This window comes from Callorhinchus milii, unplaced genomic scaffold (assembly GCF_018977255.1).
Source record: "Callorhinchus milii isolate IMCB2004 unplaced genomic scaffold, IMCB_Cmil_1.0 Scaffold370, whole genome shotgun sequence".
Lineage (NCBI taxonomy): Eukaryota > Metazoa > Chordata > Chondrichthyes > Chimaeriformes > Callorhinchidae > Callorhinchus > Callorhinchus milii.
The window spans coordinates 40,281-66,272 of NW_024705111.1; the positions used below are offsets into that span (position 1 = coordinate 40,281).

Here is a 25,992-nt window from a genome sequence, read left to right on the forward strand (position 1 = left end):
AATATCCTCAAAAAACTCTGAGATTTGTCAAACGTGACCTCCCTTTTGTAAAGCCATGTTGACTTGGCCTAATTATATTGTGCCCTAAATACCACACTACCACATCCTTAATCAATGTGGAGTCCTGTAGCTCAGTGGTTAGAGCACTCGCTTTGCGAGCGAGAGACCTGAGTTCAATCCCCGGGGGGTCAGGGCCAAACCTCGGGCAAGTTTCCTTACTCCACACAGAGCCTAATAATAATCCTCCAAAACCAAAAACAATAATAAATTGGTCATTTTCAATCTACGACTGTTTGTGGGACATTGCTGTGCGCAATTGGCTGCCGCGTTCGCCCACAAATATACAGTCAATTCACTTTACAGTGTGTTCTGTGAAGCGCTATGGGATGTCCTTCCGACGTGAAAAGCGCTATATCAAATGCAAGGATTATTATTATTAATGATTCTAACATTTTTCCTATCACTGATGTGAGACTAATTGCCTTATAGTTCCCCATCTTTTCCTTTCCACCTTTTTTAAATAGTGGTGTGACATTTGCGATCTTCCAATCCATGGGACTGTTCCAGAATCCAAGGAATTTTGGAAGATCAGACACAAGGCCTCCACTATCTCATAAGCTCCTCTTTTAAAACCCTGGAATCCGGACCAGGGATTTGTCACATTTTAGTGCTAACAGTTTCCCAACACCAATTCTCTACTAATGAAAATTTCCCTAAGTTGCTCCCTGTCCTTATCCCTTTGGTGCATCTGTATTGCTGACAGACTGGTTGTGTCTTCTCGGGTGAAGACAGATGCAAAGTACCCATTAGGGACTCTGCCGTGTCCTTATCCCCCATTACAACTTCTCCCGTCTCTGACTGTAGTGGACCTACATTTACCTCACAGCCTATTCCTCTTAATGTATTTGTAAAAACTTTTACAATCAGACTTAGTGTTCATCGCTCGCTTACCCTCATACTCCTTTTTCTCGCTCTTAATGAGTTTTTTAGTTTTATTTTGCTGGTTTCTAAAACTCTCCCAATCTTCAGATTTGCTGCTTTTCTTGGCAGTTTTATAAGCCTTTTCTTTTAATTTGATGCTTTCCCTAACTGCTCTAGTTAGCCACGGATGAATTGCTTTCCCTGTGGTACTCTTATTCCGCAAGGGAATATGCGACCGCTGAGAATTATGCACTACATCCTTAAATATTTGCCACTGTTGGTCTACATTTTTACCTCTTAATCTTATTCTCCAGTCTATTTTACCTAAATCTTTCCTCATACCTACAAAATTAGCCCTATTTAAATTCAGAATACTTGCCTCGGATTTAACTATATCCCTCTCTAACTTAATGCAGAATTCAATCATATTGTGATCACTCTGCCCTCGAGGATTCTTAATACCTACACTGCCAACTCGCCGTTTCGTTACACAAAACAAGGTCTAGGATGGCCTGTCCCAGTTGGTTCCTCGGCTGCTCTAGAAAGTTATCTCTCATACACTCAATGAACTCTTCTTCTGACCTACTTTTGCCGATTTGGTTTTCCCAATCTATGTGGAGATTGAAATCACCCACTATTATCGCTTTACCTTTCCTACACTCCACTGATTTCCTGATTGATACCTGTGATGGCTGTTTGGGGTCTATAAACCACTCCCATTAATATTTTCTGCCCTTTATTATTTTTTATTTCCACCCATATTGTCTCTACCTCCTGGTCATCGGATTTCAGATCCTTCCTCTCCACTGCTTTTATTTCATCCCTAATTAACAGGGCTCTCCCCCCCCCCCCCCACCTTGTTTCCCACAGTGCCTGTCTTTCCTGTAAACTGAGAACCCTGGAATATTTAACTCTACCCTCGATCTCCTTGAAACGACGTTTCAGTGATGGACACTCGATCGTACCCATATGTGTGTATCTGTGCCTTTAGTTCATCAATTTTATTTTGAATGCTTCGTGCATTCAGCTATAACATTTTTAATTTCCTACCATTTCCTCTACTCTCTGATTCCTTATCTGCTTTGCCAAAGCTTCTTACCCCTCGTTAACATATTCCTATTATCTGCTGCTATTCTGCACTGTCATCTTTACTGTTTCTAATGCTAACTTATGGTTTCTCTTACCTATATATTCCCCCCTTTACCAGTTTAAATTCCTACTTATTTCCCTGTTAATTCATTTAGCTCGGACATTTGTCCCAGCCCGATTTAAATGCAGCCTCTTCTCTGAAAGAGCTCTCTTTTCCCCAATACTCGTGCCAATGGCTCATAAAAAGAACCCCTGAGTTCCGCACCACTCTTTCAGCCACGCGTTGCAGTCCTTAATTTGTTTGTTCCTGTACCAGTTGTCATACGGTACAGGCAGTAGTCCCGATATTACCGCCTTCGATGATCTCGCCTTCAATTTGGACCCCAGCTCTTCGAATTCCCTTCTCAAGTCATCTTGGTCGACTCTACTGATGTCATTGGTACTGATGTGAAGTACCACCAACGGATCCTTACCCTCGTATTTTAAGTTATCCTCTCGCCCTGCCGAGACCTCCTTCACCCCGGCCCCAGGGAGGCAGCGAAGCCTTTGGTTGGGGTTGCAGATGATGGCGTCTGTCTGTCTAACAGACTCGTCACCAATGACGACAACTATCCGCTCGTTTGCCCCAGTGTTAGAGATAGTTTTTCCTGCCCCCTCACCGGCTTCCTTGTCGATACAAGTTCCAAGGATCTCATACGTGTTGTTCCAGGTTAATGCCGGATTTACTACCACTCTTTCCGTTGTCCCCCGACCTCCTGACTGTCCATTGACCTATCCTGACCATAATCAATGTTGAGCGTATATTCCCTCAGGGGAGTGACTGGCTCCAGGATGTCGCTATCCAGGAAGCACTCACTGTCTCTGATACTCCGCAGTGTCTGCACCTCGGACTCCAGCTCCGCCACTCTGACACTCTGAGCCACTCCGCCACTCTGAGCTGGAGCTGCCTCAGTTGCAGACATCTTCTGCAGATGTGGTCGCCCGGGGTCAGACTGCCCTCCGTCAGCTCCCACATGGCACACTCCTCACATAACACCTGCCGGGCCATTGTCACCTCTTCCAACTTGAGTTAGTTAGTTAACTTAAGTTAAATAATTTTTAATTTAATCAAGTTGATCCAATTAAGTTGATCAAGTTAAGTTAAATCAATCAAGGTAAGTTAATCAAGTTAATTCCGTGGTGTGTGATGTGTTGATAGTTGTTACTGTTAGTCTGTAGTTAGTGTTGATATTGACGTTGCTCTGATGTCACTTTTAATTTTCTCACTGTTTTTTATCCGCTGACACTGCCTGCTCTCCTCGCCCCGCCCCTCGCCCCGCCCTCACCCTGCCCCACCCTTCGCCCTGCCCCACCTCTCGCCCCTCGCCCTGCCCCTCGGCCCTCACCCCTCGGCCCTCGCTCTCCTGCCGCTGACTGGCTAACTATATTCTATTTGATTATCTTCTGTATTGTGGACCTGACATTTATCATAAGCCTCCCTTTTCTGGTTTTAATCCAAATTTCCTTATTCATCCAGGGAGGTTTGGATGCCCTCCTTTCCCACTTGTGGGAATGTATTTGTTCTGTCCCCAAACTATCTCCTCATTGAAGGCTTCCCATTGCTCATTTTACCTGCCAATCTTTCTTTCCAGTCCACCTTGGTTGGCCCCTCTTTAACTCATTGATATTTGCACTCTTCCAGTTGACTACCTTTACCTTTGATTGCTCCTTGTCCCTGGCCATAAATACTCTAAACCTAATGATGTTGTGATCACTGTTTTCCAGATCCTCTCCTCCTAAAACCTGCGCCACTTCATTCCCCAAAACTAGACACAGCACTTCTTCCTTCCTCGTTGGACTGGAAACATACTGATCTGAAAGTTATCCAGCACACATTTCAGGAATCCTTGCCCTTTACCCTGTTATTTTGCCAGTCTATGTGAGAATAATTGAAGTCTCCCATTATCACTACTCTATTGGTTTTGCAGATTTGCTCATCTATCTCCTTCCCACTATTTGGAGGTCTGTAGTACACACCTAACAGTAACAGCTCCTTTTCTGCTCCTTAACTCTAACCAAATAGATTTTTGTGCCCTGTAGTACATTGTCCCTTTCTAGGGCCATAACCGTGTTTTTAATCGCCTTAGCGGAGGTGAGTTGAGGAAACATGTCTTCACTCGGAGGGTAGTGAATTTGTGGCATTCTCTTCCCCAGAGGAGTGGATACTCAGTCCTTGAACATATTCAAGACTGAGGTTGATAAATTTCTGAAGGATAGAGGGATTTAAGGGATATGGCAGGTAAATGGAATTAGGTTAGAGGATCAGCCATGATCTTATTAAATGGCGGGGCAGGCTCGAGGGGCTGAATGGCCTACTCCTGCTCCTACGTCTTATGGTCTTATGGAACCGGAAGCTCTGCTTTCTGCACCATATCTCCAGCCATGAATTCATGCATTTGATCTACTGTTTTGATAACAACAACAACTTGGATTTATATAGCGCCCTCACACCCAACAGCGTCTCAGAGCACGTCACAGTAACGGGGCCGAGCCAGGGGGAGGGGGAGGAGCCAGAGGGAGGCGGAGCCATGGCAGGGGAGGAGCCAGGGGAGGGGAGGAGCCAGGGAGGGGGAGGAACTGGGGGAGGGGGAGGGACAGGAGTCAGGGGGAGGAGTCAAGAGGAGGGGGAGGAGCCATGGCAGGGGAGGAGCCAGGGGAGGGGAGGGGCCAGGGAGGGGGAGGAGCTAGGTGAGGGGGAGGAGCCCGGAGAGGGGGAGGGGCAGGTGCCAGGGGGAGGAGCCAGGGGGGGGCAGGTGTCAGGGGGAGGGGCCAGGGGGAGGGGCCAGGGGGAGGGGGAGGAGCCAGGGTTAGTGGGGAAGGTGACCAAAGGTCGAAAAGAAGGGTCTTCAGCTGAGACCTGAGAATGGGAAGAGAGGGGATGAGGGGAAGGGAGTGAGGGAGGGAGTTCCAGAGCCTCGGGACGCAGTGGCTGAAGGCACAGCCACCGATGGGGGAGCGGAGGCCTCGGGGGACGAGGAGGAGGTCAGACCTGAGGAACAAAGGCAATGGGTACTGTTGTGAGGAGAGAGGAGGTCAGAGAGGTCGGAGGGGCAGAGGAGTGGAGGGATTTGAAGACAAGAGTGAGGATCTTGAAGTGGATCCTCTCCGGGACAGGAGCCGGTGCAGTCTGACCAGGACTGGGGGGATCGGGGAGTGGGGTTTGGGGGTGGGGGGGTGGGAGGGCCAGGACAGGGGGGATCGGGGAGTGGGCTTTGGGTGTGGGGGGAGGGCCAGGACTGGGGGGATCGGGCAGTGGGGTTTTGGGTGTGGGGGGTAGGGCCAGGACTGGGGGGATCAGGCAGTGGGGTTTGGGTGTGGGGGGTAGGGCCAGGACTGGGGGATCAGGCAGTGGGGTTTGGGTGTGGGGGGGAGGGCCAGGACTGGGGGGATCAGGCAGTGGGGTTTGGGTGTGGGTGGGGGGAGGGCCAGGACTGGGGGGATCGGGGAGTGGGGTTGGGTGTGGGGGAGGCCAGGACTGGGGGGATCGGGGAGTGGGGTTTGGGTGTGGGGGGAGGGCCAGGACTGGGGGGATCGGGGAGAGGGGTTTGGGTGTGGGGGGAGGGCCAGGACTGGGGGATCGGGAGAGGGGTTTGGGTGTGGGGGGAGGGCCAGGACTGGGGGGATCGGGGAGAGGGGTTTGGGTGTGGGGGGAGGGCCAGGACTGGGGGGATCGGGGAGAGGGGTTTGGGTGTGGGGGGAGGGCCAGGACTGGCGGGATCGGGGAGTGGGGTTGGGTGTGGGGGGAGGGCCAGGACTGGGGGGATCGGGGAGTGGGTTTGGGTGTGGGGGGAGGGCCAGGACTGGGGGGATCGGGGAGTGGGGTGTGGGTGTGGGGGGAGGGCCAGGACTGGGGGGATCGGGGAGAGGGGTTTGGGTGTGGGGGGAGGGCCAGGACTGGGGGGATCGGGGAGAGGGGTTTGGTGCGGGTGAGAATGCGGGCGGCAGAGGTTTGAATGATCAGGATTTGATGGATGGCAGTGGAGGGGAGGCCGGTGAGGAGGGCGTTAGAGTAGTGCAGCCGAGAGGTGACAAAGGCCTGGACCAGGGTTTCAGTGGCTTTTGGGGAGAGGTATTGGCGGAGACGGACGATGTGTTGGATGTGGAAGAAGGCGGTGCTGGTGAGGGACCGGATGTGGGGGAGGAAGGATAACTGGGGGTCGAACCTGATGCCTGGGTTGCGTATGGTTGCGTATGGGTTCGGAGAGTTTTAGGGGGAGGTCGGGCAGGTGGAGGAGGTGAGAACCGTGAGATTTCAGACGTTGACGAGAGCCAAAGAGTATGGCTTCCGTCTTGTCAACGTTCAGCTGAAGGAAGTTTGCGCTCATCCAACCCCTGAGGTCTGACAGGCAGAACATTGGGGGACTGGGGGGGGCGCAAAGTGAGGTGGAAAAATAGATTTGAGTGTCATCCGCGTACATGTGGAAATGTACCCCATGTCTGCGGATGTCATCCCCAAGAGGGAGCATGTAGGTCAGAAAGAGGAGGGGGACCAGGATGGATCCTTGGGGTACCCGCAGGTGACCGGGTGAGAGCGGAAGGAGAAGCTATTTGTGCAGATGAACTGCTGGTGGTTTGTGAGGTAGGACTCGAACCGGGCGAGTGCGGTCCCACTGAGGTGGATAACGAAGGAAAGGCGGTGGAGGAGGATGGAGTGATCGACTGTGTCAAACATGACAGAGAGGTCCAGGAGGACAAGGAGGCAGAGGGAGCCCCGGTCACAGATAGAGAGGATGTCATTTGTGACTTTCACGAGCGCAGTCTCTGTACTGTCCGGTGGGCGGAAACCGGACTGGAGGGGTTCGAAGAGGGAGTGGGAGGAGAGGTGTGCGCGGAGTTGGTTGGCAACAACGCGATCTAGAACTTTTGCGAGGAAGGGCAGGTTAGATATATGGCGATAGTGGCCGGGGTTTGAGGGATCTAGGGAGGGTTTCTTGAGGAGGGGGGTGATGACAGCAGTTTTGAGGGGTCAGGGACTGATCCAGAGGAGAGGGTCTGGTTGATGACGTCAGCCAGTAGTGGGCAGAGGAGGGGGAGCTGTGTGACCAGCAAGTTGGTGGGGAAGGGGTCGAGGCAGCAGGTGGTGGGTTTCATTGAAGTGGTGGTTGGTGAGAAAGAGGAGGGAGAGATGGGGAGGAATGAGTGAAGGATGAGGGTTGTTGTATCGGGGGGAACGGGTGGGATTGGAGACAGTGGTTGTACCAGGGGGATCGGGAGGGTTTGGAGATGGTGGTTGTACCAGGGGGATCGGGTGGGTTTGGAGATGGTTGTTGTACCAGGGGGATCGGGTGGGTTTGGAGATGGTTGTTGTACCAGGGGGATCGGGAGGGTTTGGAGATGGTTGTTGTACCAGGGGGATCGGGAGGGTTTGGAGATGGTTGTTGTACCAGGGGGATCGGGAGGGTTTGGAGATGGTTGTTGTACCAGGGGGATCGGGTGGGTTTGGAGATGGTTGTCAGACCAGGGGGATCGGGTGGGTTTGGAGATGGTTGTTGTACCAGGGGGATCGGGTGGGTTTGGAGATGGTTGTTGTACTGGGGGGATCGGGTGGGTTTGGAGATGGTCCTGGATTTTAGGGGGAAGAGGGAGTTGAAGGTGGATGAGGGATGATCAGGGAGCAACTGGACGGCTGCTTTAGGATCTCTGTGCGTGGAAGGCCAGAGGGATAGGATGTTTGATGATGAGAGGGCGTTTGTGAGGGTCTCAGGGGGTAGCCTTTTCCACGGGTGGTAGATAATGGTTGAGGGCTTGGTGGAGGAGAGAGGGATGTGAGAGGAGAATGAGATGAGGAAGTGATCCGAAATGGCCTTGTCCACTGTGCTAAGGTCGGAAATGTCAAGGCCGTGGGTAATGACGAGGTCGAGGGCATGACCAAGGTTGTGGGTGGGTGAGTTTATGCGAAGGATGAGGTTTAAGGAGAGGAGGACAGTGAAATCGGCAGAAGTGGTGTAAGGGGAGTTTAGGTGGAGATTGAAATCGCCCATTATGAGCAGGCGCTTGGAGCAGAGGGACAGGGAAGAGAGGAGAGTAGAGATGTAGAGAGGAAGGAGCCGGGGGGCTTAGGGGCGGGTAGACGAGGAGGATTTTCAATGGGAGAGAGGGATGGAAGAGGGTGAGGTTCTTGAAGGAGGGGAAGCAGCCAGAGGAGTAGGGAGTGAGGCCAAGGGAGGCTTTGGAGATGAGGTCTACCCCGCCACCATGTTGATTTGGCCGGGGGGTGTGGTGAAGGTGTAGCCTGGAGGGGAGGCTTCAACTCGGGGGAAGGGGACATTGGGGAGAGCCATGTTTCGATGAACCCAAGAATGTCGAGGTGATCATCCAGGATGAGGTCATGGGTGGTGAGGGCTTTGTTAGAGAGGGAACGGACATTTTGAAAGGAAAAGCGGGTGGGTTTGCTGGTGGTGAGGAAAGGGAGGAGAGAGTGATGCGGAGAGGATTTGGGGGCGTACAGGGAGATGGCTGTAGAGAGTGGTGTGAATGGAGAGTTGTGGAGGTCTACGTATGATGGAGGGGGAAGTTGTGTTTGCCTTAAGGAGGCGGTTTGAGCGGAGGGAGTGAGTAATGGGACACGTGGGGTGGCTGCTCTGGGACAGCCAGTGCCGGGAGCCACGAAGAGCCCGGTGGAGGATGCCGAGGCTGGAGCAGAGGGCAGCGGTGATGGGGTCGTGGAGAGAGAGAAGGCGGGGAGGGCGGTGGGAGAGAAGGTCAGAGGGGGAGTAGCGGATAGAGGGGGGTGGGAGGAGAGACATTGAGGGGTGGGAGGAGAGACATTTAGAGTGGAGGGGGAGGCTCGGGCGGGGAGCACACAGAGACCGGGAGCGAGCAATAAGTGGGTTGGCATCAGCCCTCAGGCTGTGTGGTGATGGCTGGGATGGCAGTGACCGGGGCTGCCAGGCCATTTTTTAGTTATGACGTCATGCCAAAATCACTTTTGTAGATGTGCGACACCCCTCACCTCGTGGGGTTTTAATACCCGCTGCTAGGCCTCAGCTCCACTCCTCCTCCTTGACTCCGCTCCCGAACTCACTTGCACGAGGCTCTGGGAGTAATCCAGAGATCACCACCTTTGAGGTCCTACTCTTTAGCTTTTTCCCTAACTTCTGATACTCTCCCTGTAGGATCTCAGGCCATTTTTGCCCCTACATCATGGATGCCAACATGGACCCCGACTTCTGGATGTTCCCCTTCCCCTATAGAAGGTTTCACACCTGTTCTGTGATGTCTAATGGTGAAGATTTGATCATCTGTTGCTCATTATTAAATCCAAGATGTTATCTCCCTTTGTTGGCTCTATACAAACTGAGTCATAAAACAGCCTTCCCTTAACTCGAGAAACCCCTTCCCTGTTTCACCAGCAGACACATGGCTATCCCAGTCAATCTCCGGTAAGTTTAAAATCTCCAACTACTGTGGTTGGTCCCTTGCTGGTCACCTTCCTTATCTCATGCCACAGTTCCAGATCGAGGCCGTCACCCAGGCTTGGGAGTCTATAGCAATCTCTTCACCCCTCTTATTTCCCTTTTCACTTCTCCTCTGTACTTCCTACATTCTATTTGACTATCCTGTGTGTTTTGGACCTGACATTTGTCATAAGCCTCTTTTTTCTGTTTCATTTTAATCCCAATTTCCTTAGTCATCCAGGGAGGTTTGACTGTCCTACCTTTCCCCTTTGTGAGAATGTATTTGCTCTGTCCCCGAACTATCTCCTCCTGAAAGGCTTCCCATTGTTCGTTTGCTGTATTACCTGCCAATTTTTTTTCCAGTCTATCTTGGCCAGGTCCCTTTTTAACTCACTGATGTTAGCCCGCTTCCAATTGAGAGTCTTTACCTTTACCTTTGATTGATTGTGGTCCTTTTCCATAACTATTCTAAACCTAATGATGTTGTGATCACTGTTGTCCAGATGCTCTCCTGCTGAAACCTGCTCCACTTGCCCCACTTCATTTCCCAGAACTAAATCCAGCACTGCTTCCTTCCTCGTTGGACTGGAAACATACTGATCCAGAAAGTTCTCTTGCACATATTTCAGGAATTCCTCCCCTTCCTTGCCCTTTACACGCTGTGTTTCCCAGTCTATGTGAGGATAATTGAAGTCCCCCATTATCACTACTCTATTGGATTTGCATCTCTCCGAAATCTACTGCAGATTTTGCTCATCTATCTCCTTCCCACTATTTAGAGGTCTATAGTAAATACCTAACAGTAACAGCTCCTTTTCTGCTCCATAACTCTAACCAAATAGATTCAGTTTTTGGACCCACTAACACATCGTCCTGTTCCAGTACTGTGACTGCGTCCCTAATGAATATTGCCATCCCTCCTGCCTTTTTCCCTTCCCTATCCCTCCTGAATAGGATGTAGCCAGGAATATTCAGCTCCCATTCCTGTCCTTGCTTGAGCCAAGTCTCCGTAATTGCCACTACATCATAACCCCATGTGGCTCCTTGAGTCGCAGCTCACCAATATTATTCGTCACTCTCTGTGCATTTACACACAGGTACTCCAATATCGGCTTAATCCACTTTACATCTCTCCCCCATCTCTTTCCACTGTTTGCTGGACTATTCCTTATTTCATTTCTGTTTGTCTCTCCTCATCCAATATGTAACTCGTTTCCCCTCCCTGATGCTACAACAACAAGATTCCATTTATAGAGCGCCTTTCACGTTGGGAAGCGTCCCAAGGCGCTGTACAGTTGGGTCAGGACCCGAGCATTGGGGGGAAATGGTCAGGGTGAATGGCCTTGTAGGTGAGGATGAGGATCTTGAATTCGACATTCATTCTGATCCCCATCCCCCTCAAAATCAGTTTAAATGCTTTCCAACAGCATTTGTTATCCTTGTTGCAATGACATTGGTCCCAACCCTGCTCAGGTGAAACCCATCCCTCGTGCACATGCCCCATCTGCCCCAGAACTTGACCCAGTGGCTTAGAAAGCTGAAGCCCTCCTTCCTGCACCATTTCTCCAGCCAGGCATTCATGTGTTTGATCCTCCCAGTTTGGTGTTCACTTGTATAAGGCTGGACTACGGGAACTCTCTCCTCGCCGGCCTTCCCGCCACCTCCCTCCACAAGCTGCAGGTCATTCAGAACTCTGCAGCTCGTGTACTGTCCCGCACCAGGCTTCGGGACCACATCACTCCCACCCTCGCTCGCCTCCACTGGCTCCCCATCCCCAGAGGATTGATTTCAAGATCCTCATCCTCACCTACAAGGCCATTCACGGCCTTGCTCCCTCCTACCTCTCCGACCTACTATCCCCCTACCTACCTGCCCGTACCCTCCGTTCCTCTGGCTCCGGTCTGCTCCACGTCCCCCGCCCCAACGCCCTACCATCGGTGGTCGGGCCTTCAGCCTCTCAGCCCCCAGGCTCTGGAACTCCATCCCCAGTGCCTTCGCCGCTTCCTCCCTTTCCTCCTTCAAGGCCGGTCTCAAGACCTTTCTCTTTGACCGAGCCTTCAGCTCCCCTCTCGACTCTCTTCCCCCTCCTCTCTCCCTCCCTTCCCTCCCCTCACCCTGACCATTTCCCCCTCCTCGCTCCCTCCCTTCCCTCCCCTCACCCTGACCATTTCCCCCCTGCTCGGGTCATGACCCAACTGTGCAGCTCCTTGGGACGTCCTCCTGACGTGAAAGGCGCTTTATAAATGGAATCTTGTTGTTGTTGTTGTTGTATAAGGCATTGGGAGTAATCCCGAGATCACCACCATTGAGGTCCTGCTCTTTAGCTTCTTCCCAAGCTTCTGATATTCTCCCTGTGGGGTCTCAGCCCTTTTATCACCTACATCATAGATCCCGACGTGGACCACAACTTCCGGACTTTCCCCTTGCCCATGTAGGATATTTTGCACCTGTTCCGTGACGTCCTGCACCCCGACCCCATGGAGGCAGCATACCAGGCGCGAGCCCGGCCTTTATGGCAAATACGCCTGTCTGTCCCTTTAACTGTTTGTATCCCCGATAACAGCAGCGTTGGTGTTTCTCCCCTTGTCCCCCTGAACATCGGTTACCTTTGGACTCTTCTCTCAGAGGTGTCCTCACCGGTATCCAGTACTGAGAACCAGTGTGTGAGTGCCACACTCTTAGGGCATTTCTGCCTGTTCTTTTTTTGCTCCACATCGGATGGTCACCCACTCACCCTTCTTCTGAGCCCTTTGTGGCTGTGGGGTGACCACCTCCTACTCCCTGTGGCTGTGGGGTGACCACCCCCTGAACTCTCTGTGGCTGTGGGGGACCACCTCCTGAAAAGTTCGATCCATAAATTCTTTGTTCTCCCATTTCCTGTGTAGTGACTGTAGTCCCTCCTCAAGCTCAGTGACCCTGAGCTCCAGCTCAAGCTGCCGGGGGTACTTCCTACACACACACGTGTTTGTCCAGAACACATGAACCATCCTGCAGTTCCCACATGGCACACAGTGTACATGGAATGGGTCTCAGCTGCCCTGCCAGGTTTTCAGACATGTTTTGTCTCAACAGTTTTGGGGTAAGTAGGTAAAAACAAGTAATTTCACACCTTTTATTCGCTTGCTCACACTCCGTATATACTAAACGCCCACTCAACACCTACCGCCACAGGGCTGTGACCTTTTGTGCAGGCTCTTGGGGGATTTGTTTCTCTTTTACAAGTTCTCACCTGCACCTAATTCCCACTCTCACCTAATTCCCAAACAGAATTCTCACTCTGTTGCTCTTCACTCCATTGCCTCAGTTGATATAGAAATGATATAGAAAAGCACTCTGAGACGCTGTCCGGCGTGGAGGACGCTATATAAATCCAAGTTGTTGTTGTTGTTGATGTATTCTATATCAAACGCAAGGATTATTATTATTATAATTTAGTATATGTAACCTCACGGTGATACGAGCTGGACAAGCAGCAGGAAGTGTCGGCAGTGCCAGTCGGCAGTGCTCACATTGGTTAAAGTCCAAGGCTTGGGTCTCTATACCTACCCCAAACTCCCCGGGATTAGATAAAGCTTTGGTCTGTCCCATTGAGGAGAATCTTCACGTCAGATTATACAATCAAATGTATTATATAATTGTTATAATTTAATATAATGTTAGTGACGATATTTAGTTTAGTCACTGATTTGAAACAAACTAATTGCCTGTGATCAGTGTAGGACTGTTCCCTCCAGGCTGGACTGTAACTGACGGAGATTTGTCCCTTAAAGGTGCGGCTGATCCTCTCCTCATTCAGTCCCCGACCCTGGAACGTGTCGCAGAGGGACACCCGGCCCGGTTACAGTGCTCCATGAAGAACGCCAACGTGAGCCACACCGATGTACACTGGTACCGACAACTCCCGGGACAGCATAAGGAGTGGATTTTAACACATGATACAAATGGAAGGAAAACAGATCACGAAGATGTTAATCAGCGTCTCCAGCCGTCCAGAGTCACCTCCAATAACACCTACATTCTGATACTCAGACGAGTGACAGTCAGTGACGCTGCCGTCTATCACTGCTGTGTGTGGGGAGATGTCTGTGGGAACGGGACCCGACTCAAAGTAACCAGTGAGTAAACTTATACTGTGTCCAGATTTTACTGTCAGATTTCAGCTCCTCAAATGTCCTCAGGAGCTTTTTTTTGAGGCTGTCACCCAGGCTTGGGAGTCTATAGCAGACCCCAGTAATAGCTTACCTCGTTACCATCTTTTAATTCTACCCAAAGTGATTCTGTGTCTGCCCTTTCCTTTTGTATATCCTCACTCACTAGTGTCTCATTAATGGAGTTTATATGTCGTGCCACACCACCTCCTCTTCTCCTGATACGGTCCCTACTGAACAGTTTATAACTTTGCAGGTGTGTATCCCATTGATTGGAGTCATTCCACCATATCTCTGTGTTGCTAATGATGTCCAATCTGTCACCTCCTACAAGGCCTTCCAGATCACGCATCTTGCTTGTCAGACTTCTTGTATTAATGCAAGTACAGCTCCATTGTCTTATGCCTTTCCCAATTACTTTATAAGCATTTTTTGTTTCTTCTACTCCAACCTTTGGAGTTAGACCCGTTATATTTGGGTTTATGTTTTCACTTGTAAGCTTTAAGGTTTTCCCTAATTGGTTGGGTGCTGTCTTACACTACCCCAACCACCCCTGAGCCCAGTTTAAACACTTGCTAACAACTTTTGAGAGAGTAGTAGATAATTATTTGGGGGAGACAGGTGTGCAGGGCTCTGGGGAGAGCGCGGGGGAGAATTGAATAGGTCTTTTCAAAGAGCCAACACAGACACAATGGGCCGAATGGCCTCCTTCTGTGCTGCATAATTCTATGGTTCTATGATAACCAAACTATCTATCCTGCCTGCCAACACCTCTACACCCCTTTTGTTCCTGGTGCCTGTTATCAAGCCAGGCACCAGGAACCGTGCCCAAACCTGCTCAATCCTGAACCAGTCAGACCTCCAGGGAAGGGCAAAGCTTTGGAGTGAAGTTTGCCTCAAGGTAAGACCTCTGGTAAATAACCAATGTGATTGGCATCTGATTGTACTGGTTCTGAAGCAGACGGGTCTGCAGTCCCCCAGAGCACTGTTACAACATTATATAATATTATACAGGAATCCTGTCGTTCCACAGACGTCCTATAGCTACAACACCACCAGCAAAATCACACTTGAATAGCGCCTTTCATGTCAGGAGGACGTCCCAAGGGGCTGGACAGACAGAGTTTCAGACCCGAGCTGGGAGTCAGGGTGTGGGAGGATGGAGGGAAGGGGGGGAATCTGGGTGATCGAAAGCACATTCGAAGAGAAGGCTCTTGAGTTGGGTCTTGAAGGTGTCGAGGGAGGGGGTAAGGCGGAGGGACAGCGAGATAGAGTTCCAGAGGGTGGGGGCAGAGTGGTAGAAGGTGCACACCTCAATATTGGGGTGAGCCAGGCGGGGGACGTGAAGCAAGCCAGAGCCCGCTGAGTGGAGGGGGTGAACAGGTGGTAAGGAGTTAGCAGGTGGCCGAGGTAGTGGGGAACAAGATCATGGAGGGCTTTGAAGGTTAGGAACAGGATCTTGAACTTTATCCTATAATTTAATAATAATAATAATCCTTGCATTTGATATAGTCACGTATTCCAGACGTCTCAAAGCATTTCACAGAATAATAATAATCCTTGCATTTGATATAGCGCTTTTCACGTCTGGAGGACGTCCCAAAGCGCTTCACAGAACACACTGTAAAGTGAATTGACTGTATATCTGTGGGCGAACGCGGCAGCCAATTGCGCACAGCAATGTCCCACAAACAGTCGTAGATTGAAAATGACCAATTTATTGTTTTGGTTTTGGAGGGATTATTATTAGGCTCTGTGTGGAGTAAGGAAACTTGCCCAAGGTTTGGCCCTGACCCCCCGGGAATAGAACTCAGGTCTCTCACTTGCAAAGCGAGTGCTCTAACCACTGAGCTGCAGGACTCCACGTACAGAATACACTGTAAAGTGAATTGACTGTACATTTGTGGGTGAAACGCGGCAGCCAATTGCGCACAGCAGTGTCTCACAAACAGTCGTGGATCGCAAAAGAACAATTTATTATTGTTTTGGAGGGATTACTATCAGGTGTGTGGAGTAAGGACACTTGCCCAAGGTTTCGCCCTGACCTGCCGGGAATTGAACCCAGGTGTCTCGCTTGCAAGGTGAGTGCTCTAACCATTGAGTACAGGACTCCATCTTCTGTGTGATGGGAAGCCAGTGGAGTCGGGCGAGGATGGGGTGATTGTGTCGCAGATCCTTGTGCGGGAGAGGACGTGGACTGTAGGGTTCTGGATGGTCTGGATGATGTAGCTACGCAGGAGGCCGGCAGCTCAGTGGTTAGAGCACTTGCCTCGCAAGCGAGAGACCTGGGTTTGATTCCCAGCCGGGCGAAGACTTGGGAAATTTAAGGTACTCCACACGCCTGATAATAATCCCTCAAGAAAAATTAAATAAATTGGTCACTTCAATCTATGACTGTTTGTGGGACACTGCTTTGCGCAATTAGCTGCCTTGTTTGCCCACAAATATACCATCAATTAACTTTACAGTCTATTCTGTGAAGGATTTTGAGACGTCTAGAAGATGTGAAAAGCGCTATATCAAATGCGAGGATTATTATTATAATTTAGTATAGGTAACCTCACGGTGATACGAGCTGGACAAGCAGCAGGAAGTGTCGGCAGTGCCAGTCAGCAGTGCTCACATTGGTTAAAGTCCAAGGCTTGGGTCTCTATACCTACCCCAAACTCCCTGGGATAAGATAAAGCTTTGGTCTGTCCCATTGAGGAGAATCTTCAAGTTGGATTATACAATTAAATGTATTATATAATTGTTATAATTTAATGTAATGTTAGTGACAATATTTAGTTTAGTCACTGATTTGAAACAAACTAATTGCCTGTGATCAGTGTAGGACTGTTCCCTCCAGGCTGGACTGTAACTGACGGAGATTTGTCCCTTAAAGGTGTGGCTGCTCCTCTCCTCATTCAGTCCCCGACCCTGGAACGTGTCACAGAGGGACACCCGGCCCGGTTACAGTGCTCCATGAAGAACGCAGACGTGAGCCACAGTGATGTACACTGGTACCGACAACTCCCGGGACAGCAGAGGGAGTGGATTTTAACACATGATACAAATGGAAGGAAAACAGATCACGAAGTTGTTAATCAGCGTCTCCAGCCGTCCAGAGTCACCTCCAATAACACCTACATTCTGATACTCAGACGAGTGACAGTCAGTGACGCTGCCGTCTATCAATGCTGTGTGGAGGGAGATGTCTGTGGGAACGGGACCCGACTGAACATAACCAGTGAGTAAACTTATACTGTGTCAGGTTTTACTGTCAGATTTCAGCTCCTCAAATGTCCTCAGGAGCTTTGTGTAGGTACACACACTAAACTCTCACTGTGTGTAGGTACACACCTTAAACTCTCACTGTGTGTAGGTACACTCCCTAAACTCTCACTGTGTGTAGGTACACACACTAAACTCTCACTGTGTGTAGGTACACACCTTAAACTCACACTGTGTGTAGGTACACACCTAAACTCTCACTGTGTGTAGGTACACACCTAAACTCTCACTGTGTGTAGGTACACACCCTAAACTCACACTGTGTGTAGGTACACACCCTAAACTCACACTGTGTGTAGGTACACACCCTAAACTCTCACTGTGTGTAGGTACACACCCTAAACTCACACTGTGTGTAGGTACACACCCTAAACTCACACTGTGTGTAGGTACACACCCTAAACTCACACTGTGTGTAGGTACACACCCTAAACTCACACTGTGTGTAGGTACACACCCTAACCTCACACTGTGTGTAGGTACACACCCTAAACAACAAAAAGACAACAAGATTCCATTTATAGAGCGTCTTTCACGTCGGGAGGACGTCCCAAGGCGATGTACAGTTGGGTCAGGACCCGAGCATTGGAGGGAAATGGTCAGGGTGAGGGGAGGGAAGGGAGGGAGCGAGGAGGGGGGAATGGTCAGGGTAAGGGGAGGGAAGGGAGGGAACGAGGAGGGGGTAGAGAGTCGAGAGGGGAGCTGAAGGGTGAAGGTCAAAGAGAAAGGTCTTGAGACCGGCCTTGAAGGAGGAAAGGGAGGAAGCGGCGAAGGCACTGGGGATGGAGTTCCAGAGCCTTGGGGCTGAGATGCTGAAGGCCACCGATGGTCGGGCGGTAGGGGCGGGGGACGTGGAGCAGACTGGAGCCAGAGGAACGGAGGTTACGGGCAGCTACGTGGGGGATAGTGGGTCGGAGAGGTAGGAGGGAGCGAGGCCGGGAATGGCCTTGTAGGTGAGGATGAGGATCTTGAATTGGATCCTCTGGGGGATGGGGAGCCAGTGGAGGTGAGCGAGGGCGAGGGTTGGAGTGATGTGGTCGCGAAGCCTGGTGCGGGACAGTACACGAGCTTCAGAGTTCTAAACATAACACGGGGTCAACCTATGTTTGATATCAGGAGTGACTGGAAGGGATTTACAATGAGTTTGTTCATTGCACCAAAACATGGGAGAGATTCAGAGTAATGTATTGAGTTCCTATCGTCTGGGAAATGTAACGGGATCCACACTAAAGCAGCCGTCCAGGACTGGGAACAAATACCCAGTGGCTCAGTTATTATCATTATCATTGCTGCCTTTGATACAGTGTTGATATCATTAAATGTCTCAAAAAGCTTCAGTAATGTGTAATGAACTGGATTTGTACGTCAACACATCAGTGGATTTGACACAATGGGGTCCCAGCGACAGCCATGACGTGAAGATGAATGTGATGTGGGGGACTGTGGGCCTTGACACCAGGAGACTCTCCCCTCTCTTCACCAGTGACGCAGCAGCTTTCATTTCCCCCTGAACAGCCAGAGCCTGGACTGGGATTACGTCTCTTCCAAAGGCGAGGCCCAGAGTGGGGAGGGCGAGGCCCAGAGTGGGGAGGGCGAGGCCCAGAGTGGGGAGGGCGAGGCCCAGAGTGGGGAGGGCGAGGCCCAGAGTGGGGAGGGCGAGGCCCAGAGTGGGGAGGGCGAGGCCCAGAGTGGGGAGGGCGAGGCCCAGAGTGGGGAGGGCGAGGCCCAGAGTGGGGAGGGCGAGGCCCAGAGTGGGGAGGGCGAGGCCCAGAGTGGGGAGGGCGAGGCCCAGAGTGGGGAGGGCGAGGCCCAGAGTGGGGAGGGCGAGGCCCAGAGTGGGGAGGGCGAGGCCCAGAATGAGGAGGGAGAGGCCCAGAGTGAGGAGGGAGAGGCCCAGAGTGAGGAGGGAGAGGCCCAGAGTGGGGAGGGCGAGGCCCATAGTGAGGTGGGCGAGGCCCAGAGTGCGGAGGGAGACGCCCGTACTGAGGAAGGAGAGGCCCAGAGTGGGGAGGGAGAGGCCCAGAGTGAGGAGGGCGAGGCCCAGAGTGAGGAGGGAGAGGCCCAGAGTGGGGAGGGCGAGGCCCAGAGTGGGCAGGGCGAGGCCCATAGTGAGGAAGGAGAGGCCCAGAGTGGGGAGGAAGAGGCCCAGAGTGGGGAGGGCGAGGCTCAGAGTGGGCAGGGCGAGGCCCATAGTGAGGAAGGAGAGGCCCAGAGTGGGGAGGAAGAGGCCCAGAGTGAGGAGGAAGAGGCCACTACAAGGCGAACCATAATCCAATCCCAAACCAACTGTAACTCAACCCAACATCACCCTCAGCTCGGGGGCCAAACCTGGACTGTCGAGCACTTTGTAATGTCCGCCCGATGTGAAAGGCCTCAATGTGTATTGTATCAATAGCCCAAACCCCGACTGTATCCTGAGACCCCGACTGTATCCTGAGACCCCGACTGTAACCTGAGACCCCGACTGTATCCTGAGACCCCGACTGTAGCCTGAGACCCCGACTGTAGCCTAATACCTCGACTGTAGCCTGAGACTTCGACTGTATCCTGAGACCTTGACTGTATCCTGAGACCTCGACTGTATCCTGAGACCCCGACTGTATCCTGAGACCCCGACTGTAACCTGAGACCCCGACTGTAACCTGAAACCCCGACTATAACCTGAGACCCCGACTGTATCCTGAGACCCCGACTGTATCCTGAGACCCCGACTGTATCCTGAGACCCCGACTGTATCCTAAGACCCCGACTGTATCCTGAGACCCCGACTGTATCCTGAGACCCCGACTGTAACCTGAGACCCCGACTGTAACCTGAGACCCCGACTGTAGCCTGAGACCCCGACTGTAGCCTGAGACCCCGATTGTAGCCTAATACCCCGACTGTATCCTGAGACCCCGACTGTATCCTGAGACCTCGACTGTATCCTGAGACCCCGACTGTATCCTGAGACCCCGACTGTATCCTGAGACCCCGACTGTAACCTGAGACCCCGACTGTAACCTGAGACCCCGACTGTAGCCTGAGACCCCGACTGTATCCTGAGACCCCGACTGTAACCTGAGACCCCGACTGTAGCCTGAGACCCCGACTGTATCCTGAGATGCCGACTGTAGCCTGATCCCCCGACTGTAACCTGAGACCCCGACTGTAGCCTGAGACCCCGACTGTAGCCTGAGACCCCGACTGTAGCCTGAGACCCCGACTGTAGCCTGAGACCCCGACTGTAGCCTGAGACCCCGACTGTGGCCAAACTAATTCACAGGCAATCATAACACCAATAGCACCTTCACTTTGGGAGGATGTCCCAAGGCATTGATGACTCAACCCAATTCCAACTTCTACATTCCTTTACGTGAAAGGCACGATGTAAATTTATATTGCACGAGCTGTACCCACCCATTTGCAGCTCCGCTTGTAAACAAAGGATCCAATATGGAACGTAGATTGACACATGGACAGATGCACAGACAGACACTTTGACTTTATTAGGATAGATAGATTACCTTTATTAATAAAGACGGAGTTTCTGTCTGTATGTGTCTGTGTTTCCGCCAACAACGCAATAACTGATTGACGTAGACCTCATCGGAAAGGCCTTTCATGCACGAATGTCATGGGCATTTTTTGTTCAGGGATCTCCTTTTGTTGATGAGCTATATTTAAAAAATGCTTTAATTAAGCCCCAAAATATGAGGTATGCATGGTATTCTGCAAGAAAGTAGTGACAGAGGAAAGCACACAGCCTTCCAAAGGGCTATATGTAATATATTCTGCAACAAATGTATGGGAGTTTTTTCAGGTGGTCATGGGAGCTACAGTCCTCCCACAGGAGTCCTCCCAATAGTACATTTTCTTAATCTTAAGGGAAGATGCCTAAGAAGCGAAGATCAAGCCTTTCAAGGACAAATAAAAATGCCAGACAAAAGAGAGAAGGCCGATTAAATGAAACTGAAGAGCAAAGAAGAGCATGGCAGGACTTCTGTGATGAAAGGACTGCAAGATCACGGCAAAATGAGTTGGCTGCTCAAAGAAAAGCACAGCTGGACTTTGACGCAAAAAGGCATGCAAGAACAGGTTAAAATAAATTGCTCGCTCAAAGAACAGCCCTGCAGGACTTGGACTCACAAAGGCATGCAAGACACGACAGAAGTCCTCCAGCTCAGTATAATGAAGACGGAATGTCTGTCTGTGTGTTAATCTACATTCCATGTTGGATCCTGTGGTTGCAAGTGAAGCTGCAACAGGTACAGGAAGTTATTGTCTACATAAGGGGAGCGGCTAAACTCCAGAGGGGAGGGGAGGGGAGAAACCCCAGCCGCAGACGGTGCCCCAACTCGAGCCCCAGGATTCACCCTCCCCGGCTATCGCTCCTAGGCCATGGAAGAGCCGCGGAAGAACCTGGAAACCCCGTGGCCATCACCTGCCCAACTCCATCATTGCCCCACCCATCGCGTGGCCGCCCAGGAACACCAGGTAAATAAAGCAGCCAAACGGCAACACGGCCTCAGGAGGCTTCCACCTTACCACCTCCAGGCTGTGTCTGAGTGTGTGTGTGTGTGTGTGCGGTGTGTGTGCTCTATGATTCCACCCGCCACTGTGAATTGCCATAGCTACCAGGTGTAACTGCGGGCACAACCTGCGGGCATCCTGTGTGCTGAGCTTGTTTAGGTCATAGCTCGTCAACGGTAGGAGATCCCTGAAAACAATCCCCAAGTGCCCATGACACTCCCAGTTCCAAGAACTTTCTAATGAGCTATAACTCATGTCTCTTTATTAGTATAGTTTGCTGTTTTATTAGTATAGATTGTTTTGTGTTTGTTTACATGTGAGGCGCTGTGTAAATGTCAGTTGTTGTGAAGCTCTGATTCTCTCATTCTCTCCACATTGTCTGGACACAGGGAGCAGAGAACAGGTCTGGATCAACATGGGGACAGCTCTGGGAGTCCTGGCCTGTGTTGCAGCAGCTTTCCTCACCTACAAGATGTGTAGTTTGTGAAGAAACAGTCCTGTACATTTGCCTCCATGTTTTACCTGAACTAATCCACACTGAAGGCGACTTGTCAGACTTTGGGGAAATGAAGATGTGACAAATGTAAGGAGTCTTTTTCCCAAGTTCCACACAGGACCTCCACACGTCATCTGATCAGAGGCAGTGACACGAGGCACAAAGTCATGTTATCATCAGGGGAACGTGTCAATTTAGAGGAGATATTTTACAGACGGGGTTAGAGTGTGGAATGCCTCGCCCACATGGCTCTTCAAACCAGAATAGTGTTTACTGGGCATTAGATAAAGACAGGAGGAATTATATGCAAGGATTTGAGAAGGTGGAGGTCAATGGGATTGAAGAGCGGCAGTGGGGAGCGAGCACCAGCACAGACACGACGGGGAGAGAGCAGGGACTCGGATGTGGTTGGACGCAGAGCAAGGGAGAGGGGAGGTGACCACAGGCTCAGTTGATTATGTGGATCTTAAAGTGGAGACCTGTAGCTTAGTGGTTGGAACATTCACCTCGCAAGTGAGAGGACCTGGTTCGATATGTTGGGCAAGTTTCCTTACTCCACACGCCTCTGTTATAATTAATAAATAAATAAATAATCCTTGCATTTGATATAGCACTCTTCACGTCTTTGAGACGACTCAAAGCCCTTCACCAAATATACTGTAAAGTGAATTGACTGTATGTTTGTGGGCGAAACACGGCAGCCAATTGTGCACTGCAATGTCCCACAAACGGTCGTGGATTGAAGTGACCAATTTAATATTGTTTTCTTGAGGGACTATTATCAAGTGTGTGGAGTAAGGAAATTTGCCAAAGATTTTGCTCTGCCGGGAATCGAACCCTGGTCTCTCGCTTTGTAAGGGTTGATTTATTTTTGTTACCCTACTGTGAAGTAAGGACTGACAGAATTATTGTACAATTAATCAAGGTTTATTAATTCAGATTAATAATAGATATAGTAATTAAAAGAACAAAATGTAATTATGCTCACGTATCCACTTATACTGTAGTTCACAATGATTTAAATTGACCAAACTAAACGCTGCAAATGCTGCGGTTCACCGAAACCTGGCTCTCCCCCAGGGACCCCAACCCCCAGTTGAAGCCGCCCCTCCTGGCTACACCTTCCACCACACCCCCCGTCCAAACCAATGTGGCGATGGGGTGGCCCTTATCTCCAAAGCCTCCCTTGGTCTTTCCCCCGACTCCTCTGATTGCTTCCCCTCCTTTGAGCACCTCACCTTCTTCCTCCTTCTCTCCGATTGAAAATCCTCCTGGTCTACAGCCCCCCTAAGCCCCCCGGCTCCTTCCTCTCTACATCTCTACTCTCCTCTCTTCCCTGTCCCTCTGTTCCGAGCGCCTGCTCATAATGGGCGATTTCAACCTCCACCTAAACTCGTGGCACCACTTCTGCCGACTTCACTGCCCTCCTCTCCTCCCTAAACCTCACCCTTCACATTAATTCACCGACCCACAACCGTGGTCATGCCCTCGACCTCATCATCACCCACGGCCTTGACATTTCCGACCTTAGCATAGTGGACAAGGCCATCTCGGACCACTTTCTCATCTCCTTCTCCTCACATCCCTCTCTCCTCCACTAAGCTCTCAAACATTCTCTACCGCCGATGGAAAAGGCTCCCCCCTAAGACCCTCTCAAAGGCCCTCTCATCATCAAATATCCTATCCCTCTGGCCTTCCACCTGCGGAGATCCTGAAGCAGCCATCCAGCTGCTCCATGATCGCCTCTCCTCCACCTTCGACTCCCTCATTCCCCTGAAATCCAGGACCATCTCCAAACCCACCCGAACCCCCCGGTACAACCACCATCTCCAAACCCACCCGATCCCCCGGTACAACAACCATCTCCAAACCCTCCCGATTCCCCTGGTACAACAACCATCTCCAAACCCTCCCGATTCCCCTGGTACAACAACCATCTCCAAACCCTCCCGATTCCCCTGGTACAACAACCATCTCCAAACCCTCCCGATCCCCCTGGTATAACAACCATTTCCAAACCCTCCCGATCCCACTGGTACAACCACCATCTCCAAACCCACCTGATCCCCGGTACAACAACCATCTCCGCTCCCTAAAAACCCAAACCCAGCTGCTCGAGCGCAGATGGCGGAAAACTGGCCTCAGTCCATCCCAACTGTGGCTCGAGCATCTCCACAGCTACCGCTGTCCTTTGACACGCGCATAAACTGCTTCTACCCCAACATCATCTTGGAGGCTAAACACAAACCTAAAATCCTTTTTTCCACCGCCCACTACCTACTCCGTGGCCCCCCTCAGGCCCCCAATCTTCACATCCAATGCCAAGTGCGAGGAGGTCATGGACTCATCTAAAATACACAACATCCGCCAGGCAGCCTCATCCTCCTGCCTCTTGTCACCCACCACCACGCCCTCTCTGCCCCCCTCACCCTCCCCATCATCTGCTCCTACCACCACCCCCATCCTACATTCCTTCCTCCCCATCTCTCCCTCCTCCCTCTCACCCACCATCACCTCCATGAAACCCACCACCTACTGCCTCGACCCCCTCCCCACCAACTTTCTGGTCACACAGCTCCCCCTCCTCTGCCCACTACTGGCTGACGTCATCAACCAGTCCCTCTCCTCCGGATCAGTCCCTGACCCCCTCAAAACTGCTGTCATCACCCCCCTCCTCAAAAAACCCTCCCGAGATCCCTCAAACCCCGGCCACTATCGCCATATATCTAACCTGCTCTTCCTCGTAAAAGTCCCAGATCGCGTTGTTGCCAACCAACTCCGCGCACACCTCTCCTCCCACTCCCTCTTCGAACCCCTCCAGTCCGGTTTCCGCCCACCGGACAGTACAGAGACTACGCTTGTGAAAGTCACAAACGACATCCTCTCTATCTGTGACCGGGGCTCCCTCTGCCTCCTTGTCCTCCTGGACCTCTCCGCCACGTTCGACACAGTCGATCACTCCATCCTCCTCCACCGCCTTTCCTCCATCATCCACCTCAGTGGGACCGCACTCGCCCGGTTCGAGTCCTACCTCACAAACCGCCAGCAGTACATCTGCACAAACGGCTTCTCCTCCCCCTCTCACCCGGTCACCTGCGGGTACCCCAAGGATCCATCCTTGGCCCCCTCCTCTTTCTGATCTATATGCCCCCTCTTGGGGATGGGGTACATGGGGTACATTTCCACATGTATGCGGACGACACCCAACTCTATTTTTCCACCTCCGGCCTCCCCTCCACTGCCATCCATAAAATGCAGATCATTCAAACCTCTGCCGCCCGCATTCTCACCCGCACCAAACCCCTCTCCCCGATCCCCCCAGTCCTGGCCCTCCCCCCACACCCAAACCCCACTCCCCGATCCCCCCAGTCCTGGCCCTCCCCCCACCCCAAACCCCTCCCCGATCCCCCCAGTCCTGGCCCTCCCCCCCCCCCCCCCCCCCCCCCCCCCTGCCCTCCCCCCACCCCCAAACCCCACTCCCCGATCCCCCCAGTCCTGGCCCTCCCCCCCACACCCAAACCCCACTCCCCGATCCCCCCAGTCTGGCCCCTCCCCCCCACACCCAAACCCTCTCCCCGATCCCCCCACCCCCCCCCCCAACCCCCTCTCCCCGATCCCCCAGTCCTGGCCCTCCCCCCCCACCCAAACCCCACTCCCCGACCCCCCAGTCCTGGCCCTCCCCCCCACACCCAAACCCCACTCCCCGATCCCCCCAGTCCTGGCCCTCCCCCCCACACCCAAACCCCCTCCCCGATCCCCCAGTCCTGGCCCTCCCCCCCACACCCAAACCCACTCCCCGATCCCCCCAGTCCTGGCCCTCCCCCACACCCAAACCCCACTCCCCGATCCCCCAGTCCTGGCCCTCCCCCCCCACACCCAAACCCCACTCCCCGATCCCCCCAGTCCTGGCCCTCCCCCCCACACAAACCCCTCTCCCGATCCCCCAGTCCTGGCCCTCCCCCACCCAAACCCCACTCCCCGATCCCCCCAGTCCTGGTCAGACTGCACCGGCTCCTGTCCGGAGAGGATCCACTTCAAGATCCTCACTCTTGTCTTCAAATCCCTCCACTCCTCTGCCCCTCCGACCTCTCTGACCTCCTCTCTCCTCACAACAGTA

At 52.0% G+C, this 25,992-nt stretch overlaps 1 protein-coding gene across 1 annotated transcript; it reads left to right on the forward strand.

The window, feature by feature from the left end:
* Nucleotides 1-9,410: 9,410 nt before the first annotated feature.
* LOC103172541 lies at nucleotides 9,411-22,393 on the forward strand. The gene is made up of 4 exons (XM_042346173.1): nucleotides 9,411-9,431; nucleotides 13,217-13,561; nucleotides 16,479-16,823; nucleotides 21,769-22,393. The coding sequence occupies exons 2-4, from the start codon at nucleotides 13,297-13,299 to the stop codon at nucleotides 21,864-21,866; spliced, it is 708 nt and encodes a 235-aa protein (XP_042202107.1). The 5' UTR covers nucleotides 9,411-9,431; nucleotides 13,217-13,296; the 3' UTR covers nucleotides 21,867-22,393.
* The last annotated feature ends 3,599 nt before the right edge of the window (nucleotides 22,394-25,992 follow it).